Below are 20,205 nucleotides of genomic sequence, written 5' to 3' on the forward strand. Positions count from 1 at the left end.
AAATTCCTTGATACAAAAATCCTTTAAGATGGTATTGGTATTGGTGCCCTGAGGGTACAGCTCTGAGGTAGCACTTGCCCAGCACAGCTGAGGCCCCTGTTTCATCCCCAGTACTGCAAAAAGTAAAATAAGGGCCAGGTGGTGGTGATGTTCACCTTTAATCCCAGCACTCGGGAGGCAGAGGCAGGCAGATTTCTGTGAGTTCAAGGCCAGCCCGGTCTACAGCGTGAGTTCCACGACAGCCAGGACTACACAGGGAAACCCTGTCTCAAGAAAAAAAAGTAAAGTAGGATAAAAGAGCTGGACATGGTGGAACGTGCTTTTAACCACAGCACATAGGAAGCTGAGGCAGGAGATCTTGAGTTTGAGGCCAGGCTGAGCATAGGTAAGTAAAGAGCAAGTTTGTAACACACTCAGGTGGCATGTAACAGGCAGCTTCCAGGTTTGGAGGGAGCTCCATCTGCGACTTTGTGTAAGCCGCGCAGGTGCCCTCTAGTCACCAGGTCATTTCAGGCTGATGGACTTGAAGGGGGCCATCATGCTATCCACGTGCTCCCTGCCATTGGTAGGAGTGCCTCATGGTGGGATCAGAGGACTTCCAGAGAAAGTTCGGACAATGGTTTATGGAAGGCACCGTGCACCAGAAGAGCTTCACACAAGCTAAACATGGAGCTGGTAGGGGTGAGCAGGCTCTGGCCCCCAGCGGCAGGCCAGGGTCAGAGTCAGAACCACGGCTGCACTAGACCCAGATAAGAGCCCTCCGCTGCCTTCCAATGTTCCAATGTGCCCACTAAGCTTAAATCACTGCTCCAGACTGTGCTGTAGCCCAGACCCCAGGATTCCTGAGCCCACTGCATTCTGGGCCTCTTCCTCCCTCCCGGTGGCCCGAGGATGGTATCTGTGGGTGAGAGGATGAGCTTGGATTGGATGTAGGATGGTCGGTATTAGGGGAGAGACCCTTCCCAGTGTGGGGGAGTTGGGGGTGGAGAGGAAGGGAGTTGAGAGTTGGGACTGGAGGTGAGACACTGGAGCCTCCTGCCTCCTCCTGATCAAACTCCAAGGAGACTTAGAGTTCTAAATCTGCCACTGGCTTTCCAGATACCAAACTAGGTGTGTGTGATGCGTGCGTGCGTGCGTGCGTGCGTGCGTGCGTGCGTGCGTGTGTGTGTGTGTGTGTGTGTGTGTGTGTGTGTGTGTGTGTGTGAGAGAGAGAGAGAGAGAGAGAGAGAGAGAGAGAGAGAGAGAGAGAGAGAAACTCTTGAGCATGTGCATAGGAGTGTGTGTATGCTAGAGATCAAACCCCAGGCCTTTTTAATGCAAAACACATGCTCCCCATAAACTGTGTTCCCGGCTTTATAGCTATCACTTGTGTGTTCCTGCTCTACTTCCTCAGTATCCTGGGCAAGCCTCAGACTTAGGATAGGGTCCTTTCATCCAACTGTTAGCAAGATGATGGGGTCTAAGCTGGGCCCCATTTTCTCACCTGCTAGAACACCGACCTGTATTATGATAATCCTGTGAACTCTGTACAAAAACACCCAGCAACGTGTCTCATTATTTTCTTACCCTCTCCCACCACAATGTAGGGGGCAGGCCGGGGCGGGGGGCGCCTCCAGAAACCCCAGTAAGTCACATTGTCCCTTATTGAGTCCTGGTCGTTGTGGTAGAGTTCCTGGCATCTACTTTCTAGCCCAACAGGAAAGCACAGGCTCCAATCACAGCCCCAGGACCACCTTGTAGAAATGACCACCTCAGCAAAAGTGGGTAGTGTCTTTTAAACTGCTCATGTGACTGAAGATAAAGAGCAGCCCCCCTCCCCCAACCCTACAGAGCTCCTCTGTGGCCACCTCCTACCCTAGCCTCAGCTCCAAGCAAAAGGAAAGGGTAGCATTTACCGGGAGTCAGTAATTACATTGAGCAAGGGCAGGGAGAGCCTAGATGTGAGTTCTGAATGCCCCATGCAGGGAGTTGGCTAGGTGCAGGCTCAGGGTTTCAGGACACCTGGGTAAGGTTGTGGCCTCTTCCCAACTTCCCCAGGAATATCACTGGAGATCTCTGCTTTAGGAGTCTGGGGACCATAAGAAGACAGGAGAGCAGTGCTGGGGTGATGGGGGGGGAGCGTCCAGTGGGTAAAACAACACCCAAATTTGAAGCCATTTGAAAAGCTCTAGAAGAAAAATGTTTTTCGATGTCTTTTGCTCCCTTTCAAAGACAAGTAAATACGCTGTCTTAGGGAATACACTGTCTTAGGGTCACTCTTGGTGTCATGAAACACATGACCAAAAGCAACTGGGGAGGAAAGGGTTTCTTTGGCTTACATATTTTGAATCACAATCCATGGAGGGAAGCCAGGGTGAGAACTCAAACTGGGCAGGAGCCTAGAGGCAGAAGCTGATGCAGGGGCTACGGAGAGGTGCTGCCTACTGGCTTGCTCAGCCTGCTTTCTTATAGAACCCAAGACCATCAGCCCGGGGTGACCCCATCCACAACGGCCTAGGCCCTCCCTCATTGATCACTAATTAAGAAAATGCCCTACAGATGGATCTTATGGAGGCATTTTCTCAACTGGGGTTTCCTCCTTTCAGGTGATTCCAGGACACACATGTTCACCCACATTTTCTCTCTCTCTCCCTCCTCCCCTCCCTTCCCCCACCTCTTTCCCCCCACCCCCATATTTGGAGACAGGGTCTCATATAGCCCAGGTTTGCCTCAAATGTGATATCTAGCCAGACTGATCTCGAATGTGAATCTGAGTGCTAGGAATCCCCCGGCTCCACACTAGGGTTTTCTCAGTTTTCACGGATCTAAAAAGAAACCACGAGTACAAATTACCGATCTTGCTGCTTCCTCATTGTGTGGCATTTCTGACTGGCCTGGGGTCAGGAGGACACGGGAATTTTCCAGATTCCCCTGACAGGAAGCCTTCTTGTGAGAACACCTGGGAGTCTTTGATGGCTGCACAGACTACAGGTGCCAAAGAATCCTGGCATCCCAGAGCCTGTCAGGTGGCCTCCTGGATAAGCCTTTCATTTTGCAAATGAGGAAAATGGAGATCGAGTGTTGTTATCAACAAAGGAAAAGCAAGCTGTCCCAGCCATCACCCAGGGTTTGTTCCTGAGTCCCTAGGATACCCCGATTTTCACCTGCTGGTGTTTCCCCCTTGTTCTTGATCGAGGTCTTGGCCAGATGAGCCTCCCATTGAGATGCCAAAGCATTCTATGTTCCCTGGTGCCAGGACATGCCTACTATGTTCCTACCGGTGACCAGTCCTTATGGGTTAGTGAGAGCATCTGAGAACAGGATGAGACTGGAAAGGCTGGGGACAGTCTCCATGATGGAATGCCCAGCGGTGGCAAAGCCACCTGCTGAGGTCAAGAACAGATTCGGGAGCCATCATACCAGAAACTTGGAGCCTTGGGCATCCCGGTTCTCTGGCACTCCCTCATCTCCGAGTGGTCCCTTGCCTTGGATGAGACTAGAAAGACAAGCTCTTTTGGGTCGCTTTCCTACTGGTCCTCCCCCTCCAGCAGCTCTGCGCCTGTGTGCTTGTGGCACCTCCCTCTTGACAGCGCTCAGTTTTGTTTTGCTTTTTTTTCCAAAAGTGAGGGAGTGAGGGTGAGAGCGAGCCCGGCCCTAGCGGCAAGCTGGGCAAGAGCTTTCCAACCTCGTTAGGAATTGGAGGCTGTGTGGATGAGGCTGTGGTTAGTCAAAGGCAACGGTGGAGTCACTGTGTGGATGGTCCTGGAGAGGCAGGCGGAGAGGTGCAAGCTAAACCTGCGTGCCTGGGGTAGAGAGACACCCGAACGAATCGACGTCGGGTCCCAAAGATCGCCTTCCACCCGCAGGGCTATGGTTAGCAGGTGACCGATACCATGGGTTCCAGTCTCCTCCGGGTATCAACAGCACCAAGGGACAACCAAGGGTGGTGCAGTGAGAGTTTAGGGCTTCCGCTCATCTCCTGCTCGGGAGTCCTCGCCAGCCCACCCTGCTTCTCCCCGCCGGGCGCGCAGGGTTCCAGCTGTCGGGACCGCGAGCAGGGCAAGGATCAGCCTGCTAGCTTTTGGGGAAGGGGCGGGGACAGCCAGCGGGACAGCCCACTGTCATTGGCTGGGAAGGCGAGGGCGGAGGGCCCAGCAGGGTCAAGTCCCGGGAGCGCGCAGCGGGCCGCAGTCACGCCGCCGTCGGCAGAGGCAGCGCCCGAGCGCAGACGCGCCCGCCATGAGGGAGATTGTGCACATCCAGGCGGGCCAGTGCGGGAACCAGATCGGTACCAAGGTGGGCCCGGGCGCGCGTTCCGCTCCCGCGGGTGGGCAGTTAGGATCGCCGGCCTCGGAAGACCTCGGGGCCAGGGTGACCCCGCGCACTCCTGGGTGGGGAACAAGCCCCGGAGAGCCCGCCCTGTGTCCCCGCGGGCAGACCCGGGGATCCAGCCCAGAGAGTGGGCCACGGGTCCCGGCATCCGGCTCTCGGGCTCCGGCTCGAAGTGGGCCACCCGTCCCAGCTGCGGAATCCAGAGAGTGCGCTCCGGGGACCCGACCCGGAGAGTGGGCCACCGGTCCCGAAGGGCGCGCCCTCGAGAGCTGGCCCCGGGGAGTGGCCCCCACGTTCCTGCGGCCGGTCCCGGCGACCGGGCCGGGAGAGGGTGGGCCACGGGTCTCAGCGGCCCGACCGGGGATCACGACCCAGGGGATTCACCCGGGTCTGAGGGCTCGGGGAGCCGGCTCCGTGGAGCTGGCCACAGGTCCCGGGGCTGCTGGGGGGGGAGGGGTGTCCCCGGGTGGCGGGGGCTCCCTGGGCTCCGGGTCTGACTCTCTGTCCCTTGGCCGCTCCCTCGCAAGTTTTGGGAAGTGATCAGCGATGAGCACGGCATCGACCCGGCCGGAGGCTACGTGGGCGACTCAGCGCTGCAGCTGGAGAGGATCAGCGTCTACTACAATGAGTCATCCTGTGAGTCGCACGGCTTCGGGCCGTCTCCCCTCCCCGCGCCACCCGGCCTCCGGCGCCGGCACCTGGCCTTCCCCTGCATGCCCTGACAGGACCCGACCGTCCCCAGCCGGGACCCCGGGCTAGACCCGCAGAGGGAGGGAGGCGCTCGGGGTGCGGTCTCGGCGCCCGCCCGCCCGGCAGAGTTCGCTCAGGGAAAAAGTTCGGGCGGGAGGGAGCGGGATGCCCGGCCACTCCCTCACTCCCCCTGCAGCGGGAAACCCGCCCTAGGTCTTTTCAAACTGTGGGATCCCGCCTATCCCGAAGGGCCGGGAGGCTTGAACCAGACAATCCGTTGAGGTTGTGAAATCACCTCGGCACTCCCGGGTCATCCTTTTCTTAAGCTTTTAAAGAACCGAGCAGAGAAACCGACTGTAGGGCGCTTTACATGCAACTTTTATTAGGGATGCTTGGCTAAAATTTTGAGAAACACTTGTTTAAATGATTTTTTTCTGGTCCTTCACCTAAAATTGTGCTCGATGGACACTAAAATTGCAGTGTAATTATTGGGGAGATTAGTAAAGTTCCAGACCCCGGGTAATTCCAGTTCGGGAATAATAGCCTCTGTTCTCTGAACACTTATTTTTCACAGCAATTTTTATTATAACAGTGTGACACGCACCTTGCAAACCAACAAAATCCCAGGGCCCAGAAATGACACATGCAGGCACTCCTGTGGCCTGGCCTCGCACAAAGTGCATCCCCCGTCTCTGGAGTCACCAGAATTAAGTCACTTTCCACCTGTTCATCCAGAACTGGGAAGGGCGGTAGACATGAATCATGGATGTTGTTCATATAGTAGGGGAGGAACAGCTTAGACATGGAGGCTGTAGGCCACTCTAAGAGAAACTCCAGTGTACATCACACTTCCTCTTCATCACTGGATGACCTCTGCGACACCCCGTTCTTCAATTTGGTGGTGTGCAGAGCCAAGCAGGGGTGGTGGTGGAACACTTCCTCCTCCAGGTCCTCACTGGGAACTACAGCTTGCCTGGTGTCATGCCAGGCTACACAGGCCCCCAGGCACGCTCTTCCTTAAATGAGTGAACCTCTAGGGACACAGGATCCCTGGGATGGCACCCGGGAGGAGCTGACCAGACAGCATGAATGCTCATACATTCACACACATGAATGGGGCAGGTGCCAAAAAGCAGACAGACAGAAGGCCAGTTTGCTGCCACAGATGGTGTTTATTCCCGCGCAGCTAGAGAAGTGCCATTGTCTAGTAGGCATGGAGTGTTGGAGGTGAGCTGGAAAATACAGTAGGCATAAAATAGGCGGGAAGGTTGGGTTCTCACTGGTCCTGCCTGTGGCCTCCTAGTTCCTCATCCCAAGGTTAAGATTCTTTGAAAATCACAGTACCCTCTCTGAAAAGACATTGTTTATCCTAACCAGGCAGTTCTGTGCTGGTGGGATGGCTGAAAAGAAGTCAGTTTTTCCAGAAACCTGGAAGTAACTCTTGTGCGCTCCCCCCCCCCCTCCAGCTCAGAAGTATGTGCCCAGGGCTGCCTTGGTGGACTTGGAGCCAGGCACCATGGACAGTGTGAGGTCTGGGCCTTTCGGGCAGCTCTTCCGACCTGACAACTTCATCTTCGGTAGGTTTTGGCTGGCTGGCTTGCTTGCTTTTCTTCTTGTTTCGTTTTTATTTATTTATTGAGGGGCGGGGGTGGGGGGGGAGAGTTGAACCCAGGGATCAAATTGGGATTGTCCACCTGTGGCACCCTGTAGATAGTCAGAAGGTTTCAGAGTTTGGAGCGTTTTGAATGCTCAGGTTAGGAATGCTGAGCCACACTCGTGAAAGGCAGAGTGTGTTCCGGTCAAACGGGAGAATTCTAAGGGTGATTCTTGGCCTGCAGGCACTACAGAGAGTGAATGTATCGTGAAAAATCTGGGGGCTGGAGAGATGGCTCAGTGGTTAGGAACACTGACTGCTCTGCCAGAGGACCCAGATTCATATCCCCAGCACCCACATGGCTGCTCAGAACTGTCTGTAACTCCAGTTCCAAGGGACCCAAAACCCATGGCAAAACACTAATACACATAAAGTAAAAAAAAAAAAAAAAGAAAGAAAAAATGAAAAATCTGTATCCCAGCCCTTCTTCAGAAGGCTCCAGGCAGACAGAGTTATTGAGGGGTAATAGGCAATCCTGTTACCTGAACCATTGCTGAGAGGAAATAATGGGAGCCCCAGTATTTCCTGTGAGGTTGAGTAGCTTTCCCAAAACATGATGTGGGAAAGCTACAGACCAAAGTCACTTAAACAATCAAGGCAAAACACCAGATATCACTGTGTTTAAAAACAAAACGCTACTCTGTGGGGTGTTGTAGGACACACAGTGCTGTACCTCCCAAGCGCTGGGGAGGCAGAAGCAGGTGAATCTCTGTGAGTTTGAGGTCAGCCAGTGCTCTCTATAGGTCCTGTCTGAAGAGGAAGAGGAGGGGGCGGGAGAAGAAAGCACATAGATAATCAGAATAAGTAGATAGGGTTACAGCCGAAAGGGTCACAGCCAAGAATCCAGCACACTGTCGCCAGCCCTCTGGTCCTTCCCACTCCCTGCAGGACTTTGGACTTGCAATCTAACCTGCACAGAGACTCTCTAGTCCTTAGTGAGACAGAATTGAACGGGAAGGTATGTAGGATATCACAGAAATGCTCCCACGTGGAAACTGCGATTTTTGCCTCCTACAAAGCTTTTGTGCTTGGCTCTGTTCTGAAGGAGGCACAAGATCGTATGTAGTGGTACATGGAATCCCAGCACTCAGAGGTGAAGGCAGGAGGATGGAGAGTTCAAGGCAGTTTCTGGCTACCTAAGAAGCATGAAGGTGACTACCCAGATTGGTACTGAACAACTTCCAGTTAGTAAGTCCTGTAGTCTTGGCAGCGACTTCCTCTGGTCCTCTCCTGGGTACTGTGTAGCCCAGAAGAGAAAGAAGGTGGCATCCAGCCATGGCTCTGTGACCTTCATGTAGTGGTTACCTTCTCTGAGCTTCTTCGGCCTGTGAGGGCGGTGGAGCACTTCCCTAGTGGCTGACAGGAAGGGCCCCCGCGAGAACCTTGAAGTTCTAAGCGCTTAGGAGAATCTGAGGTGAGGGAATGGCAGCGGGTAAAAAGCACTTGCCTTAGAAGCCTGGGCAGGACCAAGGTTCAAGTCCCCGAGCCAGCACAGAGGCAGGCATGGCAGTGACGTGGAGATCAGAGGAGGGAGCAGAAGCCCACAGGCAGGGAGCCTGGGGATGAAGCAGGGAGTGAGAGACCTTATCGCTAACAGATGGAAGACTGTCCTCAGACCTCCACAGGCGTGCACAGGGGAGTTGGCATGTACGTACCAACACACAGGCTCGGATAAGCTGTGTTTCAGGGGTCTGGCAAGGGGGAGCCGATTGGTAGTGATTGAGCCAGGGTCTCACGTAGCCAGGGCTGGTTTCTAACTCAGTATGTAGCTGAGGATGACTTTGAGCTGAGCCGCCTGCCTCCCGCTCCCAGGTGCTGGGATTAGAGCCGTTGGCCTCCAGGCCTGGTTTATGCTGTGTAGGGATAAAGCACAGCCCTTCACAAGTGCAGTCAGCTGGGAGGGAGTTCACTTAGACTGAGGACCCATTTCACTCTGGGTTTCCGGCAACTAAATTCATTGTCTTTTTTTTTTTTTCCTGACAATTCAATCCAAGAAAGGAAGTGACCCCATGTCTCTGTCCCTGAAAGGGAGTTCACATACCCCTCCATCCTAAACTAGTATTTATTTTTACTTTGCCTTTATTTCCAGCAAAATCCAACACAACCACATTATCAAGAAGTTGAAAACTATTAGCCAGGTGCCTCATACCTTTAATCCCAGCACTCAGAAAGCAGAGGCAGGTGGATCTCTGTGAGTTCGAGGCCAGCCTGATTTACATAGTGAATCACCAAAACGGTTTCACCTGCTGTCCATCTCATATAATCATAGTCAGCTGTGGGGTCTACCTTAACCTGTCTTTATTCTGATTGTCTTCTGTTTTAATTATAACATTATGTAGATTTGTTTCACTGAATACTATATTATAAGCCATATTCCAGGTTGGGGATTTAGCTCAGTGGTAGAGTGCTTGCCTAGCAAGCGCAAGGCCCTGGGTTCGGTCCTCAGCTCTTAAAATAAAACAAACAAACAAACAAAAAACATACTCCATGTTAGTGTATAGTTCTAAGATCTGTAGTTTTAATTAGTATATAATGTAACTAATTAATGGTAATTCTTAACTTTATAAGGCCAGTTCTCAATAGCTATTTGACAGGGAAGCAATGTCTGCTCTTCTAAAGAATACGGTAGCAAGGCGGCTGGGAAGAGGGCTTTGTTGGTAGAGTGTTTGCTTCACTAACATGAGGACCTGGATTTGGATCCTTGACACCCCAGCACTCCAGTGCACACCTATAATCCCAGTGCCCGGGATGGAGGCAGGTGGACACCTGGGTTTATTCAGCCAGCTAATCTAGTCTAATCAGAGCATTCCAGTCAGAGACCTGATTGGAGATCCCCAGCATTGCTCCCTGGCCTCCTCTATGCATGCACACATGCACCCACACACATGTGCACACATACAGAATACTGTAATGATCTGGGAGTGGTGGCATGGCCTGAAATCCTAGCACTTTACATGACGAGGCAGAGGGTTTGGGAGTTTGACGCCAGTCTGAGCCATGTGATTCCCTGTCTTAAACGAGCAAACAAAAGAATACTGTGAGACCTGAAGATCCTGGCTTCGAGGTTAAGAGCACTTGCTGTTCAGTCGTGAGAACTGGCACTCGGATCTCAGCCGTCACATATCAAACCTAATAACCCACATAGACTTGTAATGGAAGCTCCAGGAGTAGAGACAGGAGGATTGCTGGGACTTGCTGGCTTCCAGCCTGGGGAGTGGGGAGGAAACAAAATGGAAGTCCCGGCTTCAGAGAGGGACCCTTCGTCAAAGGGACAGTTATAATAGAGAATAACTGGCACTCTTCTCTGGCCTCTGGGCATGTATGCATTCACACACACAGGTGCGTACATAAATCACTTTTTAAAAAGAACATGAGCGTACCGGCCCACAAAAGTTCTTTTTCTGACTTTGATTTCAGAGTAGACTCTCCAAAGTATAATAAACATTAAGAAGACATGGCCAGGCTGCCCATGGATAAGTGCACCACCGAAGCACAGTTTACCTCTGCCTTTATCTAAATTTAAACTTTAATTGATAGCCAAGTCCTTATCCTGGTAGTGACGTAGTGCTGTGAGAGCTGCTTTATCTGGACTGGGGTGTGGCTCGGTGGCAGAGCACGTGCTTAGGATGTAGGAAGTCCTGGGTGTGATCCCCAGGACCGCAAAAACAAGCCACGAGAAAAAAAGTTATAGGGATCACCAAAACAACCCTGGAAATGGCTGCTCTGTGTATAAAGTGTCTGTGCCAAAAAGAGAACCTTAGACGGGGCACACGAGACTACCCCCGGAGAAACCTGAAGGCCCGAGTTCAAATAACCGACCAGACACTTCCCGTGAAGGCGGAACATACTCCATTCCTGCTCTTTGAGAGAACCTAGGAAGTGTGTTTCTGGCTCTGCACTGTGTATGATATTCAAGTTACGCTGGGATTTCTAGAATGTCGGTGGTGTCTGTCTTCACATGGGTAGTGGAAGCGTGGGCGGTCACCATGTTATTATTTGTACCCTTTTACATGTCTTAAGTCTGATGTAAAGAAAATGTCAGGTTCCCTGGAGGTGTGTGGCGAAGGTGACCGCTTGGTCACAGCACAGCCATGATTTCTCTGCAGCCTTTCTTGGTCCGGGATGGCCATCTGTCCGCCATAGGCCCAGGTGGGACTCAGAGCCCTGCCTGGCCTGGGTGGTGTGCCCAGCTGCAGCCCTGTTATGAAACAGGGTCATCCCAAACTCTGGGTTGTGGGAAGGCAGCTCCTCGTAGCAGCCGATTTTCTTCAAACTGAAAAGCAGGAGGTTGTTAAGAAAGGCCTGTCCTCACCTTTCCAGTTACCGATACCTGGATCAATAAGAGCGAGCACAGATCGAAACAGACCTGTATGTCATCATTGAGTTTTCCAGTTGACCCTAGACATCCTCAAAACTGTTAGAAAATGGCATTTAGGGGCTAGGGAGAGATGGCTTAGTCAGTAAAGAGCTTGCTGCATAGGCATGAGGTCTAAGTCCCATCCCCAGCATCCATTTAAAAAACAGAAAGCTGGGTACAGTGTGTGTGTACCTGTGGAGACAGCAGGATCCCTGGTACCCACTGGCCGGCCAGCATAGCTAACTAAACCAGTGAGCTCCAGGGTTGATGTGAGCTTGTCCGAAAAAAAACTAAGAGTGAGGGAGACACTTCAGCCTCTGGCCTGTATATACTGTGCACACCACACAGGTACACAGTGACCATGCACACACATGCAAAGAAGAAAAGGACATTTGGCATTTAAAGTTCTCCTCAAAATTCTGGCTGGCCTGGACCTGGAATATACTACCATACCCAGGCTTGTTGTTTTCATTTCTCTGTGTGGGTACCCACAAAGGCCAGAAGGTGTTGAATGCTTTGGAGCCAGAGTTAATAGGCAGCTGTAAGCCACGTGATATGGTATCAGGAGCTGAACCTGAGTCCTCTGGAAGAGCAGCAGTAGGTGTTCCTAACCACTGAGCCATCTCTACAGCCCCCTCTCCTGACTCCCTGTTAAGAATGTATTTGTTTGTTTACTTGAGACAGGGTCTCACTATGTGGCCCTGGCTTGCATGGAACTTTCTATATAGACCAGGATGGCTTCAAACTCAGAGATCTGCCTGCCTTTGCCTCCCAAGAGCTGGGATTAAAGGCTATGCCACCCAGTCCAGAATGTTTAATTTGTTTGTTTGTTTGTTTTTCAAGACAGAGTTTCACTGTGTTGTACAGCCCTGGCTGTCCTGCAACTCCCTTTGTAGACCAGGCTGGCCTTGAACTCCCAGAGATCCACCTACCTCTGCCTCCTGAGTGCTAAGATTAAAGGCTGCGTCACCACTGCTGGCTAAGAATGTTTAAAAATTTTAAACAAGTTGTCCTGACATAAAATACCCTTAATTTAACAAATTGGACATTATTTTTTAATTAAGAATTGTGACTTAAGCTGGGTGTAGTGGCTCATAACTGAGCCAGAAGGCTGAATGAAGCAGGGAGGTCACTGTGGATTTGAGGACAGCTTAGTCTATATAGTGTTAGGGTAGCCTGGACTACAGAAAGAGAGCCTCTCTTTAAAAAAAAAAAATGTTGCTTGTCTAAAATTTTTTTTTTGTTATGGCTATCCCAACAGGGTAGCCTGGACTACAGAAAGAGATCCTGTCTTTTTTTTTTTTTTTAAAGTCACTTGTCTAAAATGCATATTATTTAAATTTTTTTTTTTCTTATGGCTATCCCAACTGGCCAGTGAAGTCATCCCAACTTTATGTGGGTTCTGGGTATCTGAACTCAAGTCCTCATTGGGAATTGTCTAATTTCAGCTGACTCGGGATGATGCATTTTTGCTGGGTCACGGCTCTTAGGTAACTTTGGTAAATTAAAATAGACCATTGTCAGACAGGGCTTACTCAGTGGAGGAGTGTGTGAGGGCCCAGTGAGGGCCCGTCCTCAGCACCAAAAGACTGAATCAATAAGCCAATGCCATTTCAGTTCTGGATATAGTTTGAAATGGCTTAAAGAACACAATTGGTGCTGGATGTGGGGGCACACGCCTTTTGTGCCAGCACTTGGGAGGCACATGCAGGTGGATCTCTGAGTCTGAGGTCAGCCTGGTCTACTGAGTTCCAGGGCTACATAGTGAGACCCTCTTTCAAAAAAACCAAGGGGGGGGGGGGGAGGAACTAATTGCATTAGTAATATGTAATTTTGAAAAGTGAGAGTTACTTGCGTTTGAGTTCCCCGTGGTATGATCATATGTTTTGAAAACTGCTTTTCTTAATTGCTGGTTGCACAGCAGCCGTGCCAAGGAGACTGTGGGAAGAAAGCTAAGCGTCAGACAGGCTGTTCCTGAAGGCCCCTTTGTGGATCTGTAGTTTTCCTTCAGATGCAGGACTAGCTAAGGAGCCAGGGAGCACGGAGAGCTGGAAGACTTCGTCCTTCACCCAGTGTGAGCGGGAGGAAGACCAGAGGGAGGACTGTGAGGAAACCCTAGGCTTCTGCTGTGCGCCGGCCAAGGCTCAGGGTTGTAACCTGTGTTTAACAAGCTGGAGTCACTGATTAATGGCCTAATGCATCATGTAGCTGTTCAACTTATGACCCCCCAAATATTTAAGCGGGGGATGATCTGTTGCTATGAGACGGTGGCAAAATATTTTTAAAAGCCGCCAGCTTCCTCCTTTTGTCGAGAGTAGAGACTACTTTGGGGCTAATGTGCGCTATGAATAGGGAGTAATCTGAGTCGCTGGGTGGGTTCGGAGCCACTGTAACACCTCCAGGGTTGAGCAAGTTTGATTTAAGGTTCCGAGGCTTGCCTGCAGCTGCCTCTCTGCTTCTGCACTTTGAATGAATGGCCCAGGCTATGGCAGCGTGCACAGTCCTTCTGGGAAACAGTGGTTCTACATTGAGTTCCAGTACAAGGTCAAGCCTGCGTTCCAAGTTGACCCCAGGGTTTGCTGTTCCCAGGGCTTCTCTTGGGGTCTGGCCTGGCTGCTGCTGCCGCCTGCTGCCTTGTGTGGGAAGGGGTAGACATGAGTTTGTGGGTACTCACGAAGGACAATGATGATCTGTGCTGCGTGGTGTTTTGTCAACTTGACAGAAGCTAGTCATTTGGGATGAGGGGATGGCAATTGAGAAAAGCCTGCCACCAGACTGGTCTGTGGGCAAGCCAGTGGGCATTTTCTTGATTGATTAATGATTGATGTGGGAGGGCCATCCCTGGGCAGGTGGTTCTGGGTTCTGTAAGAAAGCAGGCCTAGCAAGCTATGAGGAGCAAGCCAGTAAGCAGCACTCTTCCATGGTCTCTGTGTTCCTGCCTTGAGTTCCTGTCCTGGCTTCCTTTCACCTTAAGGTGAAATAAACCCTTTCCTCTCCAAGTTGCCTTTGTTCATCATGTCTTATCACCATCTTAGAGTCTGCTCAGAGAAGAGAACCAGCCAGGTTTCACTGGGCAGCACAGCTAGACAGGATGGAAGAGAACTCTTGTTTGTAAGAGAGAAGAGGCCTGCCTGGCGGTGGTGGTGTACGCCTTTAATCCCAGCACTCGGGAGGCAGAGCCAGGTGGATCTCTGTGAGTTCGAGGCCAGCCTGATCTACAGAGCGAGATCCAGGACAGGCACCAAAACAACACAGAGAAACCCTGTCTCCAAAAACCAAGAGAGAGAGAGAGAGAGAGAGAGAGGAGAGAGAGAGGAGAGAGAGAGAGAAGAGAGAGAGAGAGAGAGAGAGAAGAGAGAGAGAGAGAGAAGAGAGAGAGAGAGAGAAGAGAGAGAGAGAGAGAGAAGAGAGAGAGAGAAGAGAGAGAGAGAGAGAAGAGAGAGAGAGAGAGAGAGAGAGAGAGAGAGAGAGAAGAGAGAGAGGAGAGAGAGAAGAGGGAGAGAGAAGAGGGAGAGAGAAGAGGGGGAGAGAAGAGGGGGGAGAGAAGAGGGGGAGAGAGAGAGAGAGAGAGAGAGAGAGAGAGAGAGAGAGAGAGAGAGAGAGAGAGAGAAGACCCACCCCAGACAAGGTTGGACCAGGGAAAAGCAAAACAAGAGAATGGCTACCCGAGAGGCTGGTGGGCCGGTGCCCAGTAGGTGCTGTAGTCACGGAGCAGGTGTCTGCCCACATCCCTGTGGAGCCGTTCAGCTGCTCTGTCCATTATCTTGGAACCTCATCTCACCCCGTGGGGTATAGATGGCAGGATCGAGAGTCTAGTGCCCCCCTGAGGCAGGCAAAGTCAGGGGGAGGCCACCATGGTCAGGCTGGGGTGCCCGCTGGAAACTTACCTTTAAATATTGAAACGTGCCTAAAGTTTTCATCAGAGTGGATTCGAAGGGTCTCCACATGCCCTGTCCACATCGCACGAGTGTGTAGTCTAACAACGGGGATCCCTCAGCCCCACAGTGGCCATGAGGTGCAGATAACTAGTGTGGTAGATGGTTGGGGTTTTCTATGTACACTCACTCTTACACATTTGCACACACAACTGGGTCTGTGTTCAGGAGATGAAGTTAGTATACGTACTCTTGAAGCCTTTTGAGTTCACTCACATATTTCAGACATCTTCCATGGTAGTCACAGTACCTTTCCACTGTAACTGTTAGCCACTTTCTGTTTATTGATGATATTTAATTCACGTAAAGGCGTATTTTCTTTTTTCTCTCTCCCTCTCTTTCTCTCTCTCTTTAATTGAGGGTTTTTTTTGTTGTTGTTGTTTTGTTTTCTGAGAAAGGGTTTTCTGTGTAGACCTGGTTGTCCTAGAAATCCCTTTGACCAGGCAGGTCTCGAACTCACATAGATCCTCCTGCCTCTGCCTCCTGAGTGCTGGAACTAAAGGAGTGTACCACCACGCCCCACTTAAAGGCATATTTTCATATTACCTTAATTATCTCATAGAATTGTCTCTCGAGTTACAGTTTTAGGGTTTTGTTTGTTTTGTTTTTCGAGACAGGGTTTCTCTGTGTAACAGTCCTGACTGCCCTGGAGCTCACTCTGTAGACCAGGCTGGCCTCAAACTCAAGAGATCTGCCTGCTTCTGCCTCCCTAGTGATGGGATTAAAGGCATGTGCCACCACTGCCTGGCTCAGTTTTAGTTTTATAAGTAATATATAATGGTGAAATGACCTCATCTTTAAAGATAGCATGGTTTGTTTGTTTTTTTCTTTTTTTAAGGCAGGGTAACTATGGCCCTGGCTGACCTACTAGGAACTTATTAGAGATCCTACTGCCTCTGCCTACTGAGTGCCAGTATTAAAGCATTAAAGGAATGGGGCCACCATACTTGGTTCAAAAGAGCATATAATTTTTTTTTTTAAAAAAAAGATTTTATTTTTTACATATGTATGAGTATTTGTCCACAGGTATATTTGCATCACATGCATGCAGTACCTGAAGAGACCAGAAGAGGGTGCCAGATCCCCTAGAGCTGGAGTTACACATAGTTGTGAGCTGTCCCGTGGGTGTTGAGAGCAGTTAAGGGCCCTTACCCACTGAGCCATCTCTCCAGCCTACAAATACATCTTCATGGAAGATTGCTTTTGATTTTGGCATGTAATTCAGATAAGATGTTTTTGTTTTTCAAGACAGGGTTTCTCTGTATAACCTGGCTATGCTGAAACTCAGTGTAGACCAGGCTGGCCTTGAACTCAAACATCTGCTTGTTTCTGCCTCCCAAGTGCTGGGATTAAAAGCATGTGCCGAGCCGGGCGGTGGTGGCACATGCCTTTAATCCCAGCACTCGGGAGGCAGAGCCAGGCGGATCTCTGTGAGTTCGAGGCCAGCCTGGGCTACCAAGTGAGTTCCAGGAAAGGCGCAAAGCTACACAGAGAAACCCTGTCTCAAAAAACCAAAAAAAAAAAAAAAAAAAAGCATGTGCCAACATCACCTGGCTGCAGATAAGATTTTTTAAAAATTAAATAACATAAAACATAAGTCATCCTCTGTGTGTGTGTGTTTACACATGCAAGTATATGTGGACAGGTTTTTTTTAGTATAGTGACCAAACCTTATCCAATTTGGGTAATATTTAATATCTGTTCTCATATATAAGAACTAATAGGAAAAAATACACAGATATTTCTAAGGCCTTATAATCATGTCATTTGCAATTTTAGGAACTTTTTTTGTACCAGCGTCACGTGATAGATGTTTAAATACAGGGGATGTGCAGTGTTAGAAAGCAGAGGCTAGATGCATGTTCCCCAGTTCTCCTCCAATCATTTCTAAGTACATCCGTACATACACATATACTACACATAGGTCTGTATGGGAAATGCTTCCTCTAGTAATAGATGTTTAATTTTGTGATTAAAGAAACTGAAGCAGGGTGTTAAAATTTAACCATCAGTCTTTCCAAATCAAAATTTCTCTGTGAAGGAAGACTAAGGAAGCTTGTCGGGTCGAATGAGCTGCTCTATAAAACACAGACTGGCTAGATGGTTTTTCCTACCCGCTTTAATTGTTGATAAAACTCAAAACTCTTGTAGGCATGTTAGCCTCCTTTCCACAAGTGGACTGGATATAATTTGACGGTAAGAATCATGCCTGTGCCAGTCTTTAATTACAGGTGCAAAACCAGTAGTTAGTTCCTAGAAAAATGTTCAAAAGTAATCCTGGATAATAAATGAGGTGCCCCATTCCACATTAAAAAAATCATTACTGTTTTGAAGCTGGGCACAGTAACATACACCTTTTGCAAGATCAGCCTGGCCTGGTGGGGCTACATGAGTATGTATCTTAAATTTTATATTTAGATTGATTTATCATTAGTTTAATATAATATCCTAGGGTTGACCCCAGGTCCAGGACCTCTGCACACTAAGTTCACTTTTGTAGTGAGCAGGGTCCCACCCCTAGGCACATAGTTGGCCAGTCTAAAGAGGTACCTGCTCGTCTCTTTCCTGGGCACTGTGGTGGGAACCTGTTGCCTGATTCCTGTCGCTTTGCTCTCAGAAAATATTGACGGTGGAAAGCGGGTCACTGATGTCCCCCCCTGGAATCTTGCTGTCTTGCAGGACAGACGGGCGCCGGGAACAACTGGGCCAAGGGCCACTACACGGAGGGCGCGGAGCTGGTGGACTCGGTGCTGGACGTGGTACGCAAGGAGTGTGAGCACTGCGATTGCCTGCAGGGCTTCCAGCTCACGCACTCGCTGGGCGGCGGCACCGGCTCGGGCATGGGCACCCTGCTCATCAGCAAGATCCGAGAGGAGTACCCGGACCGCATCATGAACACCTTCAGCGTCATGCCGTCGCCCAAGGTCTCGGACACCGTGGTGGAGCCCTACAACGCCACGCTGTCGGTGCACCAGCTGGTGGAGAACACCGACGAGACCTACTGCATCGACAACGAGGCCCTCTACGACATCTGCTTCCGCACGCTCAAGCTCACCACGCCCACGTACGGGGACCTCAACCATCTGGTGTCCGCCACCATGAGCGGCGTCACCACCTCGCTGCGTTTCCCCGGCCAGCTCAACGCCGACCTGCGCAAGCTGGCCGTGAACATGGTGCCCTTCCCACGCCTGCACTTCTTCATGCCCGGCTTTGCCCCACTCACAGCCCGGGGCAGCCAGCAGTACCGTGCCCTGACGGTGCCCGAGCTCACACAGCAGATGTTCGACGCCAAGAACATGATGGCCGCCTGCGACCCGCGCCACGGCCGCTACCTGACCGTCGCCACCGTCTTCCGGGGCCCCATGTCCATGAAGGAGGTGGACGAGCAGATGCTGGCCATCCAGAATAAGAACAGCAGCTACTTTGTGGAGTGGATCCCCAACAACGTCAAAGTGGCCGTGTGTGACATCCCGCCCCGGGGCCTGAAGATGGCCTCCACCTTCATCGGCAACAGCACCGCCATCCAGGAGCTGTTCAAGCGCATCTCGGAGCAGTTCTCGGCCATGTTCCGGCGCAAGGCCTTCCTGCACTGGTTCACCGGCGAGGGCATGGATGAGATGGAGTTCACCGAGGCGGAGAGTAACATGAACGACCTGGTGTCCGAGTACCAGCAGTACCAGGACGCCACGGTCAACGACGGGGAAGAGGCTTTTGAAGACGAGGACGAGGAAGAAATCAACGAATAAGGAGCCTTAGGGTTGCTGCGGTGCACACCTGCTCTTTTCTTAGCCCTGATGATGTGGGCATGGTACCCTGGTCTACCCGTGTCACAGGCCCCTCTCAAACCCACCGCAGTGTCTCCCAGGTTATCTGGAACAGAGCGCTTTCCTTTCCCGGAGAATTGGCAGTCGTCCCACCCACCAGACCAGGGTGATTTTTGTACAGGAACACTGAGAGCAAATCAGGGGGCGGTACAGGGCTCAAGGCAGCAACCACCTTCCTTCCGTTAAGTGCCCAGCCATCAGAGTTAGCAGGGGAGTTAGAGTAAGGGTTTGTTTGTCATCCTTGGTGATTAAAAACCAAAGCCACACAGTGTTGCCTTAATCGAATACAGCAATATGGAACTTTGTGACAATCCATTCATAATAAAACGCTAAACCTGTTCGCTGGTCTCTTGCTCTTCATCAAAGCGATGTGGTATGTAGTTTTCATCTTTCAGAAACCTGTTTTGTGAGACGCCCATAAATCACACCTGTCTTGGAAGTGGCTGTTTGGAGACGGGCCTGCTGTGGCCAGGCGTCACCGGGTAGCACACAGCTAAGCCTTTCCCTGCCCATTCCTGAGCAGGTGAGATGGGTACCACAGACTCGCCCATATTTGCAATTTTGTGTTTTCTCAACACAGGAGAGACACCACTCTCCTGCCCCAGGTCTCACAAGGCTTGCTAGGACAGTGGCACCTCTATTCTTGTGAGGCTGGCAGGGACCACCACATGAGGGCAGAAGCCCTGGGCACTTGGCTTGTGGCAGCCACAGCAGCGTAAGGGCCGAATGTCTCGGCTTTACTCACTTGAAATCTGGGTGTTCCTACAGGCAAGCTAAGAACTGGCCACTGTGGCAAACCCCTGAAGGCCGGTTCCTCCTTTGTTTTAGGAGCAACCTGGTTTCTGGCCAGTATATTCCTTCCACAGAGAGGCTCAGTTCCTTTACTGTCAAAGACCCCCAAGTCTCTGATAACAGTTCATCACCACTAAATACTCTATGACTAGGTAGGCCTTACAGCCTCAGAACAAGTCTCCCTTGAACCACCACCTCCCCAAAGCACCCAGTGGGAGAGACAGCACGGTCCTTCTGCAAATGACCATGCAGAGCCAATATGCTGGTGAGAGCTGAGGTACCTAGATGCATCTCTGATCCACTTACAAAGTGGCCATGAGCTGGAATGTACACCATCAAACAAAATAGCTCCCTCCCCTGGAAGACTATCCTGGCCTCTAGGATGCCACTGCATTATACATGTCTAAAAGGACACTGTCCCCATATCAGCAATGCACAAGGGCAAGCTGGAATGTTTTTATAAGATGCAGCTAAAAAGAAATACAAAACCAGTTAAGCATGGTGGCTCACAGCTATAATCCCAGTACTCAAAAACCAGGGGGTTGGAGACATGGCTCCTGTTCAGAACACACATTGGGGACCCAAGTTGACTTCCCAACACCCATGTCTGGCACCTGTAACTCTAGCTCCAGGGGATCTGAT

General features: G+C 50.8%; 1 protein-coding gene across 1 annotated transcript; it reads left to right on the top strand.

Moving 5' to 3' along the window:
- The first annotated feature begins 4,141 nt into the window (after positions 1-4,141).
- Tubb6 (tubulin beta 6 class V) lies at positions 4,142-19,111 on the top strand. Its single transcript, XM_052742379.1, has 4 exons — positions 4,142-4,275; positions 4,839-4,947; positions 6,468-6,578; positions 17,627-19,111. The coding sequence occupies exons 1-4, from the start codon at positions 4,219-4,221 to the stop codon at positions 18,691-18,693; spliced, it is 1,344 nt and encodes a 447-aa protein (XP_052598339.1). The 5' UTR covers positions 4,142-4,218; the 3' UTR covers positions 18,694-19,111.
- Positions 19,112-20,205: the final 1,094 nt, after the last annotated feature.

This window comes from Peromyscus californicus, unplaced genomic scaffold, assembly GCF_007827085.1.
Source record: "Peromyscus californicus insignis strain IS unplaced genomic scaffold, ASM782708v3 Scaffold_17__1_contigs__length_78620276, whole genome shotgun sequence".
NCBI lineage: Eukaryota > Metazoa > Chordata > Mammalia > Rodentia > Cricetidae > Peromyscus > Peromyscus californicus.